Source organism: Mastigoproctus giganteus, chromosome 3 (assembly GCF_048544385.1).
Source record: "Mastigoproctus giganteus isolate SK-2022 chromosome 3, ASM4854438v1, whole genome shotgun sequence".
Lineage (NCBI taxonomy): Eukaryota > Metazoa > Arthropoda > Arachnida > Uropygi > Thelyphonidae > Mastigoproctus > Mastigoproctus giganteus.
In genome coordinates this window covers 72,692,769-72,712,730 of record NC_143577.1, presented here as the reverse complement: position 1 = coordinate 72,712,730, position 19,962 = coordinate 72,692,769, and the positions used below count along the sequence as shown (strand labels likewise).

General features: G+C 37.4%; 1 protein-coding gene across 1 annotated transcript in view; it reads left to right on the top strand.

Annotated features, from left to right (window-relative positions):
* The window catches only part of LOC150088081 (calpain-5-like), a 153,017-nt gene extending 133,681 nt beyond the window's left edge, over positions 1-19,336 (top strand). Inside the window, exons 12-13 of the mRNA XM_090370561.1 lie at positions 8,546-8,682; positions 19,085-19,336. Of these exons, the coding sequence (XP_090226687.1) occupies positions 8,546-8,682; positions 19,085-19,267 (320 nt within the window). The 3' untranslated portion in view covers positions 19,268-19,336. The remainder of the gene's footprint in view (positions 1-8,545; positions 8,683-19,084) is intronic.
* The last annotated feature ends 626 nt before the right edge of the window (positions 19,337-19,962 follow it).

Here is a 19,962-nt window from a genome sequence, read left to right as displayed (position 1 = left end):
TAATTTTAAATCCCCCGCAGCGTTACAACCAACAATAAAGTCAACCGATCCTTCGCCGCTTTGAAACCTGGCATGTTTTTTTCTTCTTTCAATATGGAACTTCTTTTAGGCATTCGTTTCCACAAAAGTCCTGCTTCAGCTATGTTAAAAACTTGTTGAGAAGTATAACACAATACCCCTCTTCAACAATTTTAACAAGTTCTTTTTTTAAAGTTTCGGCTCCTTGATCTGCACTTGCGGCTTCTCCCTGGATTTTAAATCTATTCAACCAGCCCTTACCAGTTTTAAATGGTTCCACTTTTTTTTTTTTTTTTTTTTTAGGCGAGTTTTCTTCAGATCATCATATTGGCTAATCTCTTTCTCTCGCTCTCTTTTTTTAATATTTAACTTAACTGAATTCTGCATTGGAATATTATCTTCAATAAAATTAAAGTCTTTCCATTTCAATCCTAATAGCCGGCTTAGTCCTAGTTGCTTGCAGTGGAACAGCTATCTTTCCCGCTGCAAAAATTAATTCTTTATTTTTTTATAATTGTTCTTACAGTTAAAGTTGCAAGTCCTAAATTATGGCACACATCCGTTTGTCGTTGACGGGAATCGATTCGCTTCAAAACGTCTAATTTAATTTTCAAATTCAGTCTTTTTCTTACATTTATAGTCTTCGTACTGCGCTCAGACGTTGTTGCATTTTCATTCCTATCAGTCATTATTAGCTCTTCGAAAATGTAACTGCGTTGGTTGAATTAATTACGATACAATGTTCAAGTAAACTTTCCGTTACGCACGATGTCTAATACTCTACTGAGTGATGACTAGACTTCGGATAAATGCATATAACGCAAATATTACAAGCAATATACTTGATCATTTTTTAAAATGTTGATCTCGGAACTACGTAACAAGTCACTGTACTGAAACTAAATTAGCGTGCGAGAAAATTTCACTGAGCGTGAGAAAATTTCTCAAGTCGGCGTGGGAAACGTTTTAATGCTGTTTTGCTATTCATTTTCAAGCTATCGACTCCATCAAATGAAACGATTTCATTAAATATGCCAAAAATGCAATCTGTAAAAGAGCGTTATAGTGATCTGTGACAGCGTTATAGTCAGATACGGATTATAATATAAGAACAGCATTATAGCGAATCAGCGTATAGCGAACCGCGTTATAACGGGGGCCTGCTGTATATGTTTGTGTGAATGAGCTATTTGCAGTAGATGATGCTTATTGTGATCACATTTAGCTTACAAAAACTGGTAATATGAAGCAGCTGATAACAGGAATGGATGGATTTTTTTTTGTTGTTGAAATATAAAAGTGGTTTATTGTACCAATCTTTATTTATTATCTAATACATTATATATGGTACTCTACATACATAACTACAATATTAAACCAAATTCAGTGTTTAAATTAAAAAAAATTTTAAAAAATACAAATTAAGAAAAAAAAAAACATTGACTACAAAAGCATGTTATAAACATACCAGCCTAATTAAAATATTTCTCCTAATGCTCGCTTTAAATCCTTAGCAGTTACTTTCAATATATTCTTGTAACCTGTACAATAATTAGTAGTCTTCACTTTTCCCTCCCTTAAGTTCTGATGCACTCATCCTTGAATTCATCCGTGTAACAATTATAATGTAATAATTTTAAACATAAATTTCTCAATTACTCTTGGCTCTTATAGTGAAAATGAAATTAAAATATTGACAAAAGTAACTTTTGCTTTTTGTTTACCATTGTGTGCTGTGAGGGGATGTTAAATAAGCTATCTAACTTGACTATAAATATGCTTCATATATGAAAACTAGTTTTATTACACTCGTAAATATCTGTCTTATTTGCACATTCAGCTCAGTACATTAATGTGCAGAAGAATGGAAGTGATTTAAAGGAGCTAACCAGAAAAACATAGATTTCATGAAATTGGTGCATCAGGCAGGCCTCGAATTTTTGACAGAAGGGTCAAATTTTTGACCAAGTTATTTATGAATGCACAAAAGCTGTATATGGTGATGCTGCCCCTTCTCAATACCAGATAAATTTTGGTCTGAGCAATTTAAATGAGTGGAGCATAGAAGATGACCCTCACTTTGGGCAACCAACAGAAGTTACAACTCCAGAAATGTGCCAAAAACTCAAACCTTATTGTACAGTATATATAGACAACTTAAAAGTGTCTCTGATTGGCAGATAGTATAATATTTGATGGGTCAGTACTGTCCATCCTCCATGAACACCTTGGTTTTGCCATAGGTCTTGCTAGGTACCAAGAATGCTTACTGCTCTTTGGAAACAGTGCAGGGCTCAAATCTGAAGGGAAAATTTGTACAGGAACTCCCGACTTACGTAATATTCGGCTTATGGAAATTCAACTTTACGTAAGTTTTTGCCGGCCAGTGCCAACTTAAAAATATCGCGGAAATGTATTTTGCATCCTGTAGGAATAAATGGAGGTATCGTGAAAATATCATAATGTGAACCCAATAACACATTGTTTTTTTTTCTTTTTTTTTTTTTTAAATCGTTCCGAGTCCTTTGGAAGTTAAAAATTTCGCTATATTACTAAGCTATTATTTATCTCTCTAAAAGCTGGAATTTGGGGAGTACAATGTGTACAGAAAGCATAGACTGGACAGGAAGGAAGGAGGGGTTATGCTGTTAGTTAAGAAACACATAAAATCCAAGGAAGTGAAGCCAGTCGACATCGCTGGACAGTGCAGTGTCGAGTCAATTTGGTGTGACATAAGCATTGGGAGATCAAAATTGAGAGTAGGAGTGTGCTATAGGCCTAATGACTCTGATGAGTATAATAAGAAACTGTACAGGGAAATAGAGTGGGCCAGTAAATCAGAGAGTCTTATAATGGGGGATTTTAATTTCCCAGATATTGACTGGAATTTGTGGGTTGGTCACTCACACACTAGCAAGGCTTTTGTGGATTTATTGGATGATTGTTTTCTACAGCAACGTATTCGAGAGGCAACTAGAAAGAGTAATAATCTTGATATGATTATCAGTAGTGATTCTTCGTGCATTAAGAATCTGCAGATAAAGGAACCACTAAGTGTCAGTGATCACAGTGTGCTCAAATGGGATTTACTCAAAGAGGTAACTACCATCAGGGGTAAAGGGAAGAGTTTTTGCTTTCGTAAAGGTGACTACTGTGGTCTGAGACAGTATTTAAATTCTATACGGTGGGACCAACTGATGATGTTACCAACAGCAAATTCAAAATGGGAAGCATTCAAAGAATTTTTCTTGGAAGCTACTAGGCTTTCCATACCAACTAAGAAATATTGTTCAAGATTTAGGCCTAAATGAATGTCAGATGAACTAATTAGACATGTGGCAGAGAAGAAAAATGCACAGGATACATATAAATTAACAGGTGACACAGAAGCCTATGATAGATATAAGCTGGTCTGTAACCAAGTCACAAAGGAGGTTAGGCAGGCAAAGGCAGATTACAAGAAATCTTTGGCAAAGGATGCAAAGAAAAACAGCAAAGAGTTCTTTATTTATGTAAGCTCTAGAAGGAAGGGGATGAATCAGATTGGTCCACTTGATATCGATGGTTCAACTGTTGATGATCCTGCTCAGGTAGCTAACAAACTAAATGAATATTTTGCATCTACATTCACACATGAGGAGTCATTCAGGAAGGGGAATGCCAGAGGTGTATTAGACTCTGGCAGTAAGCTAGATAATCTTGTAATAACTGAGAGTAAAGTGGAGGAGAAATTGTTGAAGATAAAGACAAGAAAGGCACCTGGGGTTGATGGGATCTATCCAGTTATATTAAAGGAGGCAGCAAAGGAAGTACGCAAACCTTTAGCCATAATTATGAGAGCCTCCTTGGACTCAGGGGAGGTACCCATGGACTGGAAATGTGAAAATGTGACCCCAATCCACAAAGGAGGATCAAAGGGAGACACGGGTAATTACAGACCTGCTCTTTTAACTTCTATTCCAGGGAAATTAATGGAGGCACTGGTTAAAGAAGCAATGCCGGATCATCTAGACAAGACTTCAGTTATAGCTTGGACACAGCATGGGTTTGTTAAGGGGAAGTCTTGTCTGACTAATTTGATTGGATACTCTGATGTAGTAACAAAGGAACTGGATGCAAAGAATAATTTAAATATCATATATCTGAATCTTAGAAAGGCTTTTGATACTGTTGCACATGGAAGACTGCTGCACAAATTGGAGCAGTGTGGCATTGGAGGCAAATTGTTGCTATGGATAAAGGGATGGTTGAGTGGGAGAAGACAGAGAGTGGTGATCAATGGACACAGCTCTTCATGGACTAATGTTATTAGTGGAGTTCCCCAGGGTTCAGTGTTGTTTTCTGTATTCATTAATGATATTGTTGATCGTATATCAGGCTTAATGTCCAAGTTTGCAGACGATACGAAGGTTGGCATGGTTGTTAATGACACTAATGACAGTACACTGCTGCAACAGAATCTAGAAAAGTTGAGTAGATGGGCTGATGGGTGGCAACTAAAGTTTAACATTGATAAATGTAAATTACTGCTTCCCATATGCAATACTTTCCATATGAGAACTTTCCATTTCCACCAGAGTAACGTTTCAACTGTGTGATACTACACTGACAGTGGTAGAGAGTGAAAAGGACCTGGAGGTAATTGCGCAGGCAGATATGAAGTTTTCTGAGCTGTGCAGATGGTCTGCAAGAGTATCTTGTGATGTGTAGGAGCCTCCGTAGCCAGGTGGGAAGGAGCAGCAGTGCGTAGCACACGCTTCTTGATTAGACCGGAGTTCGAGCCCGTCACCACCAAATACGGAGGATGCGGAAGGGTCAGGAAATGACCACCGCATATCCCGGAGCAATATGGCCTTAGTTGCTAATGCTCCTAAAAACCAAATAACAAACAAACAAGCTCATGGTGTCTTGTCAATGATATACAGGAATTTTTCTAGCAGGTATAAGGTGATAATCCCCTTGTATAAGGCAGTGGTCAGGCCACACCTTGAGTACTGTATACAGGTCTGGAGGCCTCATTTTAAGAAGGATGTAGAACTGTTGGAACGAGTACAGAGATGGGCAACAAGATTAGTGAATGAAACGAAGGGTTGCTCTTACTAAGAAAGACTTAAGTTATTTGCAAATCACCTCGCAGGTGCCTAGTCTCCAGGAGACTGGGCACCTGCGAGTTGATCTGATTGAGGTGTATAAAGCCTTGAATGGTTTGAGTATGCTGAATGCCGATGGGATTCTTCCTCTTGCTCAGAATAATCGCCTGAGAGGGCATGAATTGGAATTGAGGTAAGACAGTTGTACGATAGATGTACGGAAATTTGCCTTTAGCCAGTGGGTGGTTGATTGCTGGAACAAACTGCCATCTGTCGTAGAAGTTGATAGCTTAAACAGATTCAAAGTAGAACTAGACAAACGTTTGGAACGAGTAGATGGGTGAAATGAGAAGGGGATGTGTGGTTTTTTTTTTTTGTTTTTTTTTTGGCTGATGCTATATAAGCTTGCTTTCTTGCATCATGTGCCATTGCTAATGCTAAGGTCATATTCATAATTGAAATTGCACTACCCTTTCATTGTTATCATGTTCCATTATAAGAATCAATTTTGAACACCTTCGTGAAATTTTTCTAAAACACATTTCTGGATGTCACGACCATAAAAACAATTTGTATTTTCTGGTTGGGGCTTTTCTGTTAGTGCATCTAATTTTATTGGTGCTTTTCTGTTAGTGCATCTAATTTTAAATGGATAGTAAACTCGATCTTGTTGCATTTGCGACAATCCCAATAACTGCAGTTGTGTGGGTTTTTACGCTATTATGGTGAAATGTGTTCCCCTTCACTGAAATCTTCAATCATATAAAAAACAAATTTTCAGAAACTTCTCTTCATTCCTATTTACGTATTACAATGATGAAGGAAAAGTGCAAGTGGTGGTAGTGCCAGGAAACAAAACAAAATCGATTTAGAAATGAAGATGAAAATGATTAAGTATGAAGCAGGACCAAGTTTGTCATCTTTTGCAAGGGAATTAGGTCTCGCTGCTTCAACAGTGAATATTATTTTAAAGGACAGTGCGCGTATAAAAGAACATGCCAAAGGATCAACACACTTAAATCAACAGTGATCACAAAACAGTGTTCAGGTGCTATATCGCAGATGGAATAGCTGTTAATAATATGGATGGAAAATCAGATTCAGAAGCGAGCGCCCCGAGTCTAATGACCATATTCAAGTAAAACCAACAAGTATTTATAAAGATATTAAGGATAAGTACAGCAAACCCCAACCCAAGTCCGCGGAAAGCAACGGGAGATTTAATAAGTTCAAGCATCCCACTGGTTTCCAAAACATTAAAGTATGCGGTGAAGTCTCCTGTGCCGATTCTGCAGCTGCAGAGAAATTTTGTGATGTGTTGAAAGAAATCATTGATGAAGGCGGCTACTCAACTCAGCAAATTTTTAACGTTGACAAGACTGCTCTGTATTGGAAAAAAAATGCCAGATTGAACATACATTGCCAAAGAGGAAAAGACAACGCCAGGTTCCAAGGCGTCAAAAGATAGGGCCACGCTCTTGCTTGGGGCTAATGCAGTGGGAGATTGCAGATTAAAACCACTGCTTGTGTACAATTCTGGAAATCTTCGTGCATTTAAGGGCATCAATAAAGTCACCCTACCCATGCATTTCCTATCGAACCAGAGAGCACGGATAACAATATCTCTCTTTGAGGATTGTTTTAAATGCTTCTTCATTCCCGAGGTTGAAAAATATTGTAAAGACAACAACGTTCCTTTCAAGATTTTGCTTCTATTAGATAAAATGCTCCTGGACATTCTGCACATCTAGATGATTTCAATTCGAACGTGAGAGTCATATTTCTACCACTAAACATGACTTCACTCATCCAACCTATGGATCAGGGCGTTATTTCAAATTTAAAAGCATACTATTTATGCACATTTGCTCAGCCATTGTCTGCAGTAGACGAGAAAAATTTTACATTGCGACTTTTGGAAATCTTAAAATATTTTCCCCGCCCTCTTAAACATTAATAAGGCCTTGGCGGAAATTACTAAAAGTTGTTTAAATGGCGCATGGAAGAAAATATGCCCACAGCAAGTAAAAGGCTTCAAAGGGTTTGAAAAAGACAAATCATATGAAGAGGTTACAGATAAGATTGTAAAGATTAGGATTGTAGAGGCTAACAAAGAACTTATTGACTTGCAGGCAGCGATAGTGAAAGAAGAAAATGCTGACGAAGCTCAAGATGAACCAAATGAGGAGCCGAGACGCTTCATCACCAGAGAGATGGCAATGGCGAGGTTTGAGAAGATGGATCCTGACAACTAATGATTCTTAAAAGTTAATAGAGGGGTGAATGATATGCTTGCTTGCTACAAAGAAATCTTTAATGAAAAGAAAAAAGCCACCGTCCAGTCATCCATTAATGTTCTTTCGTAAGGTTGAGTGGCTGACCCATTCTAACCGCAGCCCTCAACCTCCGCAGCGGCAAACTTATCAGCTGAAGACATTGATTCTAGCAATGATGCTTGAGAGGTGAAACTTACTGACATTATGCCTGTCTCCTCTCTTTTTTTGTAATTTTATAATTTTTAAATTTTTTTAAATTGCACGCTTTTGTAATTTTTCCTGCACATGAGACAAAAAATTGAATAAATACAATAAATAATACTATTTACATGTTCATCGAACATTTCTTTTTTGATTCAATCAATTCTGCAAGCACAGTTATAAGTGCATCACAAGCATGGAGGAAGTACCAACTAACATAAAATCCGACTTGCATAACATTCCGTGGAATGCAACCCTTACGTAAGGCGGGGAGTTCTTATATATGTGTGATGCAGATTTACAAATGTTTCTTTCAAGAATTTTAACTAGTAAAGAAATGTGTATTTGTTCTTGGGATCTAGAAACAATGGGAATTCTTGCAGTAGAAACACCATGAGGTCATTATCACCCAAAATAATTCATGATCGTGAGCCATGAAGAAACAGAGAAGAGAGAAATTGTCATGAGGTGTTTTGTTGCATTATGACAGTGCTCCTCTACACAAGTCCCATAAAACAGTTGTTTCTCTAAGAAATTGCAGGTTCCAGGAATTAAACTACCTTCTCTACAGTCCAGACCTATCCCGCCAATGATTATTACTCTTCAGAAATCTGAAATACCTGTGTGAGCATCAATTTTCTGGTGAAGATGTTCTCAAGAAAGCTGTAAATGGCATTATCAGAGACCAGAACAAAGACTTTCTTTTTTCCCCCCAAAGTTATTTCTTCTGTGCCTTCAAAATGGAAGCTACATATTAAACTCCTGGGAATCATATTGTAGCAAAAAACAATAATAAATAAATAGCTAATATCTTGTTTCTTTATTATTGAGGTAAATATTTTGAGTGATCCTCACATATAATGGTACTCATGTTTGATAACAAACTCTTTAACTGAAAATTCAAGAGTTGCAACAAAACTTATACTTTTTTTGTCGAATATTTTTTTTTGTTTGTTTTAGGTGCTGACCCTTATTGCATTGTGAAATGTGAAGGAGAAAGAGTTCGCAGTCCAATTTGCCATGATACATTAGATCCTGTGTGGAACACGAGCGTCATATTTTATCGTAGAAATATTGATTCACCTATCAAGATCCAGGTAAAATATCCTAAAAATGCCTGACAAAGTAACCACTCTATGAAAAACAGCCTACGAAAGGCTGTTTTCATAGAAAGGTTACTTTTTTGGGCACTGTTTAATATCTTATGTTACATATTACTGCATTTTTTTTTTTTTTTTTTATAAATTCTAGATATATCTCCCATACTAGATGTAATTGCAATTAACAATTACATCTAGTACGGGAGAAAACTAAATCCAAATGCATCATAAGAACATAATGTATCTTTTGTTTTGATACTTTAATTTTATTTTTAAAATTTTGAGTCTCCTTCCAAGATTCAGATAATTTGTGGTTTAATGATTTATTTGATTGACCAGATGAATTCCGTACAATTATTACCAAAATTTCACCTGTTAGCAGCAGAGAAAACAATTTTCTCCATTGCTAACTGGTGAAATAAAAAGAGGACACTATATAGAAAGGCCAAACACTAATTAATCATTAAAAAGTAACAAAAAATCTTAAATAAAACATTGTCTTCATTCAAATTATTGAAATATGATATCTCAAAACCACATAAATGTGGATGCTTGAGCAATTTTAGAAACTACTGTGAAAAGTTGATCAGTTGGACAATTTCTGACTACTAAAGGAACTTCATTTTGGCTCAAGACATGATATATTTTAGAATTTGTGTTGTAGTTTGAATGTAGTTTTTCTTATAGAAGAGATTCCTTTGTGTTATTTTCTTATAAGAGAATTTTTTTTATAGAATCTTTTCTTTTGGAACTGTTTGGAAATAGATTTTAGTATCATTCTTTTGTCATGTACTGGCACTACTGTCTGATAATATCTCTACAATGAATGAATAATGAATTTATTCAGCTTCTGAACTAACAGAACTTCATCCCTTTGCGATGACATCAAAGCGTAACAAGCAAATATCTTCTAACGATACTTTTTGAGCAGCCGCTAGTCGTAATCTGTTAGCTTTGTATTGTTAGAAATCTTGCAGTTTTGTAAAGAAGACACATTTCAAGAAACAATCCGTTATTCATAGCAGATGATTTTTTTTCTTCTTTGCTCTGATGCACCAGTTTTCAAATTTTATAACGCAGCTATAAATAGAAATATTTTCTCGAAATTTCGTTAGAAGATCAAACCCAGGAAACTGCTGTTCCGATATTGTTTACTGAAAACAATTACAATAAAGCAAACTTTTTTTTTTTTTATCAAATGCGCATTTCAGTGTTATCAGTTTTACACCAGTTTTTCTCATTTCTAAAAGATTAATTTCCTTGATCTTCCGTTCATAGGAGCAATACACGTTGAAGAAAGGAAACACGATCTGTTCACCTTTTCATAAACAGTTGTTGCTACTGTATCGTTTTATTGCTTCTTATGTCTAAGACAGTAACTTGCGGTGTGTCTTTTGTTTATTTACACTTCTCCCTTCCCGTCTCGATGGTGCCTCCGTAGCCAGGTGGGCAGGAGCAGCAGTGCGTAGCACATGCTTCTTGATTAGACCGGGGTTCGAGCCCGTGAGCCACCAAATACGGAGGATGCGGAAAGGTCAGGGAATGACCACCGCATATCCCTGGAGCAATATGGCCTTAGTTGCTAATGCTCCTAAAAACCAAACAACAACAACCGTCTTGATGTAGCTGTACAGGAGACGAGGTCACGTGATATATACTTCCCACGCTTCGCTCGTATTCAGGCGGAGCTGTTTATCAGAACTGCTACTCTCTGTAAAAAGAAATTTGCGCGCTTTACATCAAGAAACGAATCAAGTGTCGGGTTTCATTAGCTCTAGGTTGGTTAGGGCGGGGGTAAAAAAATTAATTGAAAAGGCCTAATTAATTGCATACTTGATGTCACATTTTTGTCATTTGTGTGAAATTCAATAGAAGGTTTTGAAAATTGAAGTGGGAAAATTCAAGAAAACAGTTCTGGCTCCAACTATAGCGAGTTTCAGCTCTGTAATTAGAGTAAAAATTATAGAATTAACTTGCTGAACCCAGTTGGGGCTGGAACGTACCCCAGCGGACGGGAATACGGTTAAATTATCTGAAAGTAAATAAGGTCCCATGATTTCGTTACCAATTATACTAGCCCAGATGTTCATGCTCCACCTTTCTTGAAAGTGTGTTTCAACAATAACATGAGGATTTTCAACTGCCCACCAATGGGTATTATGTATGTTGAAAATTCCATGTCATGTAAATTTGGATTCATCTGTCCATAAAATCCGTGATAAAAATTGTGGATGCATAAGTAACCAATGACAGAAAGCCATTCATGGAACAAAATCACGAGTTCTTAGTCCGTGCACTCTCTGGACATGAAATGGATGCATCCTGTTCTCACGTAGAAAATGATAATTGTCAACCTGCTAATGTTATGCTGAGAAGAAAGATCCCTCATACTAACACGAGGATTATTATCGACATCCATCATAATTTCTTCTTCTGTATGATTAGGCAGTCGTGTCCACGATTTTGATGCAGAGAATGGAACGAACCACAGTCAGACAGTGTTTGCTCTACTCTTTGAATTACTCACCTGTCTGGATGATGACAATTGGGATAATCTCTCTCTGTGATAATTTGCTGCAGCTGAAGTGTTTCCAGTAAGATACCAAGACTGATGATAACAAATGATGACATTGTATCATAAACACGCCAAGTTGTGACGTTGTATACAAACAGAAGGGAACAGACATTCTATGTGTTATCAGACACTCAGTCTAAAACACTGATGGATCCAATATCTTTCTATTACAGAAGATTTAGGAGAAGTCCGGTTGGCCTGCTTCCCTAAAATCTACTCATGCACACCTTCTCGATGGTAAGCCCTGTTACGTCACTTAGGTGGCAACGAACGTGTGGAGTGGTTCTCTTCAAGACGCCTGGTCAGCGTGAAGAGGAAAAGACCAAACCTTCCAATACGTGACAGTAAGACGAAACAAATGGCCCTCAGTCCCCAGCGGCTTTCTTTCACTCCCCTTCTTACGGCAGTGAGAGGATCAGAGTGGAAGCAGAGGGTGCTAAGAATCTCTGGGTACGACCAGGCTGCCATGCACGGAAACTGAACTTGGCCTGTTACAACGTAAGATTGCTCATCGGTGAAGACAGGATATTAGAGCTGGAAAAGGAATTAGAAAATGTGAATTGGAATATCATTGGTTTGGCTGAAACAAGAAGTAGAAATGAATCACTTAAAGTTTATCAAGTGGAAATCTGCTGTACACCAATGGAAACAGTGAAAAGAGCGAAGATGGAGTTGGGTTTCTAGTCCATAAAGATATAAAATACAACATTTTGGAATTCAAAAGTACATCACGAAGGGTGTCAAGACTAATACTCAAGGTTTCTAAGAGGTTCAAGCTAAAGGTTATTCACTAACATCTAGCCATGATGATGAAGAGGTTGAAGAAATGTACACTGAAATTGAGAGTCTTCTAGATGAGCAGAAAACCCACTACACTATTATTATGGAGGACTTCAATGCTAAGGTTGGAAAAAGACAAAATAGCGCAGAAAGGGGAACTATAGGAAATTTTGGAATTGGTGAAAGAAATGAAAGAGGTGAAAGACTTGTGGAATTTTCAGAATCTCAAGGATTGTCAGTGATGAACACTTTTTTCAAGAATAGGGTGAACAGAAAGTGGACATGGAAGAGTCCAAATGAATTAACAACTAATGAAATCGACTTCATCCTCGCTAACAGAAGATATATCGTGAATGATGTTACTGTCCTGAACAAGGTAAATGTTGGAAGTGATCACAGAATGGTAAGATGTACACTTGATATAGATGTAAGAAAAGAAAGGAAAAAACTGACTCAAGTAAATAATACGAAGGTCTTTGAAATAACAGAAGAGGAGAAAAAGCAGTATGTACTGGAACTTAAGAACACGTTTGAGCTTCTGCAGACTGCTCAGGACCAAGATATCGACGAGGAATATTACAACTTTCTGAAAGTCATAAAGCCGAAGAAACCTATAGGGAAAAAGAAATCCAAAGAAGAAAAAATTAGTCAAGGAAAAATTGTTATAATGAACCGAAGGCAACAAATGAAGAGCAAGATAAACACTGACAAGGAGAAAATTGAGTATACCGAGTTATGCAAAGCCATTGGAAAGACTCAGAGAGGACATCAGAAGATTTAATACAAGAAAAGTAGAAAAAGCATTAAGGTAAAACAAAGGACTTAAATCAACAGCCATGAGCAGTAATACAGAAAGACAAATGATACTGAAACTGAAGAATAGCAATGGTGTACTTATAAATAGCAGAGAAGGCATAATTCAAATAGCAGAAGACTACTATAGAGAATTATACAAGGAGCTAGAGAATGATGCCAGCAGTGGGGAAGATGGATCGCAAATTAGCAACACATACGACAAATCCGATATTCTTCCTGATGAGGTAGAAAACGCGTTGAAGAAAATGAAGAATCAGAAAGCCCCAGGGGAAGATGAAGTTACTGTAGAGTTGTTAAAATTGGGAGGAAGAGACATAACACAAAAACTGTCAAGGCTCTTCACAAAATGCATTAGAAAAGATGTGACACCTAAGCAGTGGAAAAATGCAATCATAGTTTTGCTGTATGAGAAAGGAGATAAATCAGAAATTGGAAATTATAGACCAATTAGCTTGTTATCCCACAACTACAAGTTATTCACAAAGGTGATTACTAACAGATTAGAAAGAATACTTGATGAGAATCAACCAAAAGAGCAAGCTGGCTTTAGGACAGGATTCTCAATTATGGATCATGTTCACGTAATATCACAGCTAATGGAGAAAGCAAATGAATATAAAACACCATTATGCTTGGCATTTGTGGATTATGAAAAGGCATTTGACTCCATACAGCATAAGGCAATGTTTCGGGCACTGGAAAGACAAGCCATTGATACCCCATATATTATGATTTTGAAGAAAATAATGAAAACGCTACCTCCTTTATTAGACTAGTAGGAAATTTAAAATCAAGAAAGGAGTTCGACAAGGAGACACAATATCTCCGAAGCTGTTTACTGCTGCCCTTGAGGAAGCTTTCAGAAGATTAGACTGGTCGCAGAAAGGAGTCAATGTGAATGGAGAGTACCTAAACCATTTACGATTTGCAGATGACATTGTGGTCATAAGCCATGATCCCAAGAATAAAAGGAAAATCTTAATCAGTTATGCAGAGTTAGTAAGGATTTTGGAGTAAAGATGAATATGGCTAAAACAAAAGTAATGATGAACAAGTATGCCACAAAAAGGGATATAATGATTGAAGGAGCAGTAATTGAAAAGGAGGGGTCATATACTTATCTGAGACAATTCATTGGCTGTAATAATGATAAATGGCTGGAAGTCAAGAGAAGAATAAATTTTGGATGGATAGCATTCAGGAAATATAGTCACATACTGAAGAGCAATATCCCAGTTTGTCTGAAACGTAAAATAATGAACCAATGTATACTCCCCACCATGACTTATGGAAGTGAAACTTGGGCACTCACCAAAAGAATGGAAGAGAAGCTGAGCGAAGAGAAGCTGAATTCCATTCTACACAGCGAAGAATGGAACAAATTATATTAGGAACCAGATTGGATAAGAAGAGAAACACGTGGATTGTGCAGCAAACTCAAGTAAAGGACATTCTTATCAAAACTAAAGAACTAAAATGGTCTTGGGCAGGACACAGTTCGAAGACATGATGACAGATGAACTAAGAAAATAACAGAATGGTACCCAAGAGGAGGTGGAAGACAATGGCGGAGATAGATAGATGAAATTCACGGGTTTGTGGGTAGAAAATGGTGGCCATTGCACAAAACAGAAGGAACTGGAAAGTTGCTGGAGAGGTCTTCATCCTGCAGTGGATCAAAAATAGCTAATGATGATGATGATGATGATACAAACAGAAGAGTAAATAGTGGTCAGCGTCGAGATCTACTCAACAGTGTCTTAGTCAAGTGCGCATGTACTCAACTAATATTTAAAGTCTATTTTCTCAAAAAAGAAATGAGAAAGGCTTCATATGAAAAAATTTTATTCTGCACGAAAGCCTTTGAGATGTCAAGAGCAACTGCTTGTGTTTCACCAAACTTTTCCATTGAATTTGTCCGTAAACGGGTAACATAAGCCAGAATATCACCAGTGGATCAACACTGATGAAATCCTTACTGGCGATCACTGATCAGATGGAAGGTTTCTAGGTAGTTTAAGAGTTGGCTGTTAATTGATTTCTCCATTACTTTAGAGGGAGTAGAAGTAATTGCAATGGGACGATAATTGGATAGGAGAGATTTGTCAACCTTTTTAGGAACTGGCTGGATATGGGCAATTACCAAGCAGAAGGAAATACACCTTTGGAATAAGAAAGTGAAAAAAGGCGGCAAAGAACAGGAGTAGGTTCAGGAGCACAGGTTTTGAGAACAAGTGGGGAAATACCATCAGGACCTGGAGCTTTCTTAGCATCAAGACTCGTCAGAATTCTTCTGACATCTTTTTGACGGAAGACCACAGGAGGCATTGAATGGAGCGTGTTGGGAATGGTGGGAGGTGTTTAACCAAGACCATTAATACATGAGTTGGAAGAAAAATGGGATGCTAGCAAGTTAGCTTTATCCTTGGCTGAAGTGACAACAGAACCATCTGGTTTTGACCAAAGGTGGAAGCAGAGATGGGCAAAAGTTGCAGCCAATAGCTTTGACAAGAGACCAGAATGCTCGGCTACCATTAGGGCAAGAAGCAAGTTTTCTACTCTTAGCCTGTTCAAAATCTAGTTTGGACTGATTAATATCTGCTTTACAATTGTTGCGAACTTTGGTGCAGACAGAAAATGAAACTGAAGAATTGGAAACAAGCCAATTATGATATGCAACATTCTTCTCTTGAACAGCCTTAGCACATTTATTGGAACAAGGTTTAGATAAAGGATGAGATTTTAAAAGTGAAGTGTGGAATAAAGGATTCCATTCCTGCAAGAATAATTTCACTGACACAATCTGAGCAAACATTGACATCAGAAGTTTTGAGACATTAATTTGTCCAAGGAAAAGAAGAAAAGAAATCTTGCAGGTCATCCCATTTTGCATTCGTGTAATTAATGCCTAACAATATGAGTTTGGGAATAGCCATGAAATAAAGGCTCCATTGGGAGAAGATACAATCACCAAGTTGTGATCTGAGGTGCCTAAAGGACCACTTACTTCGACTGTGTACTTAGAAGGGTTGTTCGTGAGAAAAAGATCAAGCGTGTTGGCTGTATGGTTAGGATTGTCTTGCATTCTTGTAGGTAAATGAACAATCTGTGCAGGGCCATTAGTAATTGCAAATGCCTCAGCATCTCGACTGGCTGGGTCAATGTGACTAGAAAACAGAAGCCAACTGGAGTTGTGAACATTAAAATCACCAAGGAAAATTACCTCACTGTTAGGAAAGTTGGACTGGAGAAAGTCAAGTTGCAAAGAGAGGAAGTCAAAGAGCTCCAAGTGATTAGTGGAGTTGGAACAACGGTAGAGACAACAGATGAATTTGACACAATGTGGTAGAGAGATTTTAAGCCAGAGAAGATCAAAAAGAGTAGATTCCAAATTACCAAGTCTCTGACAGGGAATATCGGAACGGACATATGCACAAGTACCACCTTTGAGGGGAAAGGAATCATACAGCAAATAGTTTGGGCAAATGAGATGAGCAGTAGTTGAATCAACCGATAACTGAGATTCTGTCAGAAAATGTACATCGGGTTTGGCAGACTGCAAGTGGAAATGGACATAGTTGAGATTAGAATTGAGACCACATATATTTGTGAAATGAACTAGGAAGTGTTTGGGAGGGTTAGATCTTTTCGCAGATAAGCTTACTTTATTAGTATGACAATTCATGTTGTATTCAATAGTAAGAAAAAGTTGGGGGGGACATGCTGTATGAAGTAATGAAATTTTTGTATATGGCATACACATGGTAAGAATATACCCAGATCCTTGACAACGTGGGCTCGACAATGCCCCCTGCATACACACTACTCATACTCCTCCCCCAGTCACTATCTGGCAGAGGTAGCAAGATTATACATTAGCCGATCTGGTGTACTAACTAGCTGCTGGCCTGCGAATACAGCCGACCGGGCTAGCCGAGTGGGTAAAGTTCCTGTCCGGCAACCCAAAGGTCGCGGGTTCGATTCCCGCCTCGGGCTTGGATCAAAGTACTGCAAAAACCTTGGGAGGTGCAATATGGCCACAGAAGCCGATGCGCCAACAACTACCAAATCAAATCAAAAAAAAAAAACCTGCGAATACCGTTTTAGAGCTGTACCCTCGAAATGTAAGGAAGATTGGATCTCGCCATGATGTTCATCTTAACCTCAGAAGTCATCAGTAATACTGCATGATGGAAAAGATGGGTAAGGGTTGACCGGAACATGAGCTCTGGAGCTAAACATGAGTTCCACTATTTCGAGCCTCCAATAAGCAAAGTAGTGGTATTGCACCGGTTGATGAGAGTCATCTACCACCTAGTGTTGCCTGGTAACACAGAGGGATGGCATTCCTCCTTGTGGTGTGGGTGCCACACCTTGACCCCTGCTTACGTTGGTTCATAGGCATCCGTAGCCGAGTGGTCGGGAGCGGGAGTGCACGCTCTTTGAGTAGACCGGGGTTCAAGCCCCTGACTGCTGAATACGGTCAATCTGCCAACCCGCACTGGACCAGCGTGGCAGATTATGGTCCATTTCCCTCAGCATGAATTGTTGAGGAGGGTTGATAATGGCTGCACTTTACCTTAATGGCTGCACTTTACCTGCAGTGGGTTGATAATGGCTGCACTTTACCTGCAGTGGGTTGATAATGGCTGCACTTTACCTTTTTTACGTTGGTTCACACCTGGGTGGTCACCCACAGTGTACTTGTGCATTGAGGTTATACCTAGGATTACTAAAGGTCCAACCATCGTGATGGTGCAAGCAGAGGATTTGGCTGTCATAGTTAAACCGTCCAGACTTTGCCGAAATTGGGTGTCCACTTGACTTGAATGTCACCCGAATATCAGTTCCATCAGCATTTTAGACTCCCAGGTATCAAGTACAGCTTGTGTGGCCTATCTGAGAGAATGTCTGTGACAACCTCAAGGACCTGACTGTGTTAGACAAGTAATGAAATTTAAAAAAAGGGGAATTGAAATGCACGTACTCGTTTCACACTATTTGTTCAGTGTGACTGGAGAACTCAGTGGTAACATTATTGGTCATTATTTTTCACTTCACCATGATTCTCCAACTTCCTTTTGATCCAACTTGGCATGATTGATTATCTACTTAATTTGAGCAGAACTCCACATTTAGGAATATCACTTGGTATTAAAAATATTTCATTATAAGTGTTATCAAGTAATGGCTCCAAAATTGCATGTAGTAAAATGCCTGAGTAGTTAAAAGATTGCATTATACTTTCGCTCAGCTACCACTTGATGTTCACAATAGATTTTTGCTATAGCATAATTTAAACACAGCTTTTTTGACATCACATAGCTTTCTGACCATGGAGTCTGCTCAACTTTCAGTGTGTTTCCTTGATTATGTTGTTCTACCGAGATCTGTCAATGGGATATTAATTTTAATGTCATTTATGTAAGCAAGGAAAATAAGTTAAACAATAGTTTAGTGTTTTCTCTTTTTATATACTTTTGATATAGTTCAGTTACTCATATGCAATGGTCTTTAAGCAGTGTTTGATTAGTACTTTTTTTTTTAATCAGATGGGTGATAAAACTCATATCAGAATTTGATTCAATTCAAATTCTTTTGATAATTTTAACAGTATCTGAGCTACCTGACCTTAAAAAAAAAAACAGGTTCTCAGTGACAGTATAGTGGTTTCATTACTAGTCACTCTTTTGGATAAGTGTAGGTTTGATTCCTTACAATGACTGGAGGAATTTCTAAAGATCTCTCCAGTCTGGGCTGAAGCTAGCCAATTTCAGGTGGAGAGAATAGGGCCTCCATGAGTTATTCTGGGTTTTTCAGCCTGCACACATTGCGCGGGATGAAAAACCTAGAATAACTCATGGAGGCCTGTGCAGCATGCATATCTGTCCATGAATGCAGACTTGTACAGACAACACATGATGTATTAATATGGTCTAAGTTGCTTTTGCTCCTAAAAACCAACAACAGTCTTAAGACAACTATCAACAATCAATGCAGTTTTTTTTTTCCTACAGTTGACCAATACTAAACAGCCAAAGAGAGATCTTAAACTTTATTTGCTTTAATTACGCAAACTTAAAATGGAAATAAGTAAACTTTGATGAGCATAACATATTTTGTGAGTATAATTTAATTATACATACAAGTTTGGTTATTATAGTAATAGTTGAATTACAGTTTTAAAATAATATGCTGTTTCTTTTTTTATTACTTTTTATTATTCAGGTGTGGAATCAAAATGTTGTGATGGATGGTTATATGGGCAAAGCTATCCTAAGTGCTCCTGTAACACCAGAGCCAGTAATACATGAAATTGAACTGTACGGTCGTCAGCGAGAAAAAGATTTGAAAAAACCTGGGACTCTTGTTGTGGAAATAGTTTCCAGTGATGATCTTATGGCATTTTAATACCTGGAACTGTTTTATAATTATTTTATTTATTTTATTTTTTTGTTTCCCCCCTCCTTTTTTTTTTAAAGGCAGCTGAAAGGAATTGCTGTTAATGTAAACAAAGCCATTCAAAAGATACTCAGTTTGTATCCCTCAATACATTTTGTAAATATTGAATATTTTTTTTCTGTACCATGATCAGTATTTATTCCACAAAAAATAACTTGCTCTAACTGTGATATGTTCTTAACTTTTGTCAGCCGTTACAGAGTGCTAATATACACGCATTCATTTAATGATTTTTTCTAAGTCAGCTTAATATTTCAATAAATACTGACATCAGTTTATGGTGCTTTTCATATACTGTATACCAAATTTTATTTCATTTATTTATTTAGAAGTTTAATTATTTTGTTAAAGATTTTTGCTTTCCTTAAAGATTTATGAAATGTGTTTTACATATGTATTTTTTGAGGGGGTGTTTGCTAATTGTGTATAAAATTGCAATTTCCTTTAATGATAATGTTTATAGAGGTGTATAAATATGCTTGATCTAATTTTTTTAACCTTGAATATAGTATAGCAGTTTGGCCAATGGTAAGCGATTATTAAAAATAACCATACATACTAATTAGTATAGTTTATAATTAATGACTTAAAGGCTAAACATTTATAAAAATTGTATATTACTGTCAGTACTTAATATATTCTTT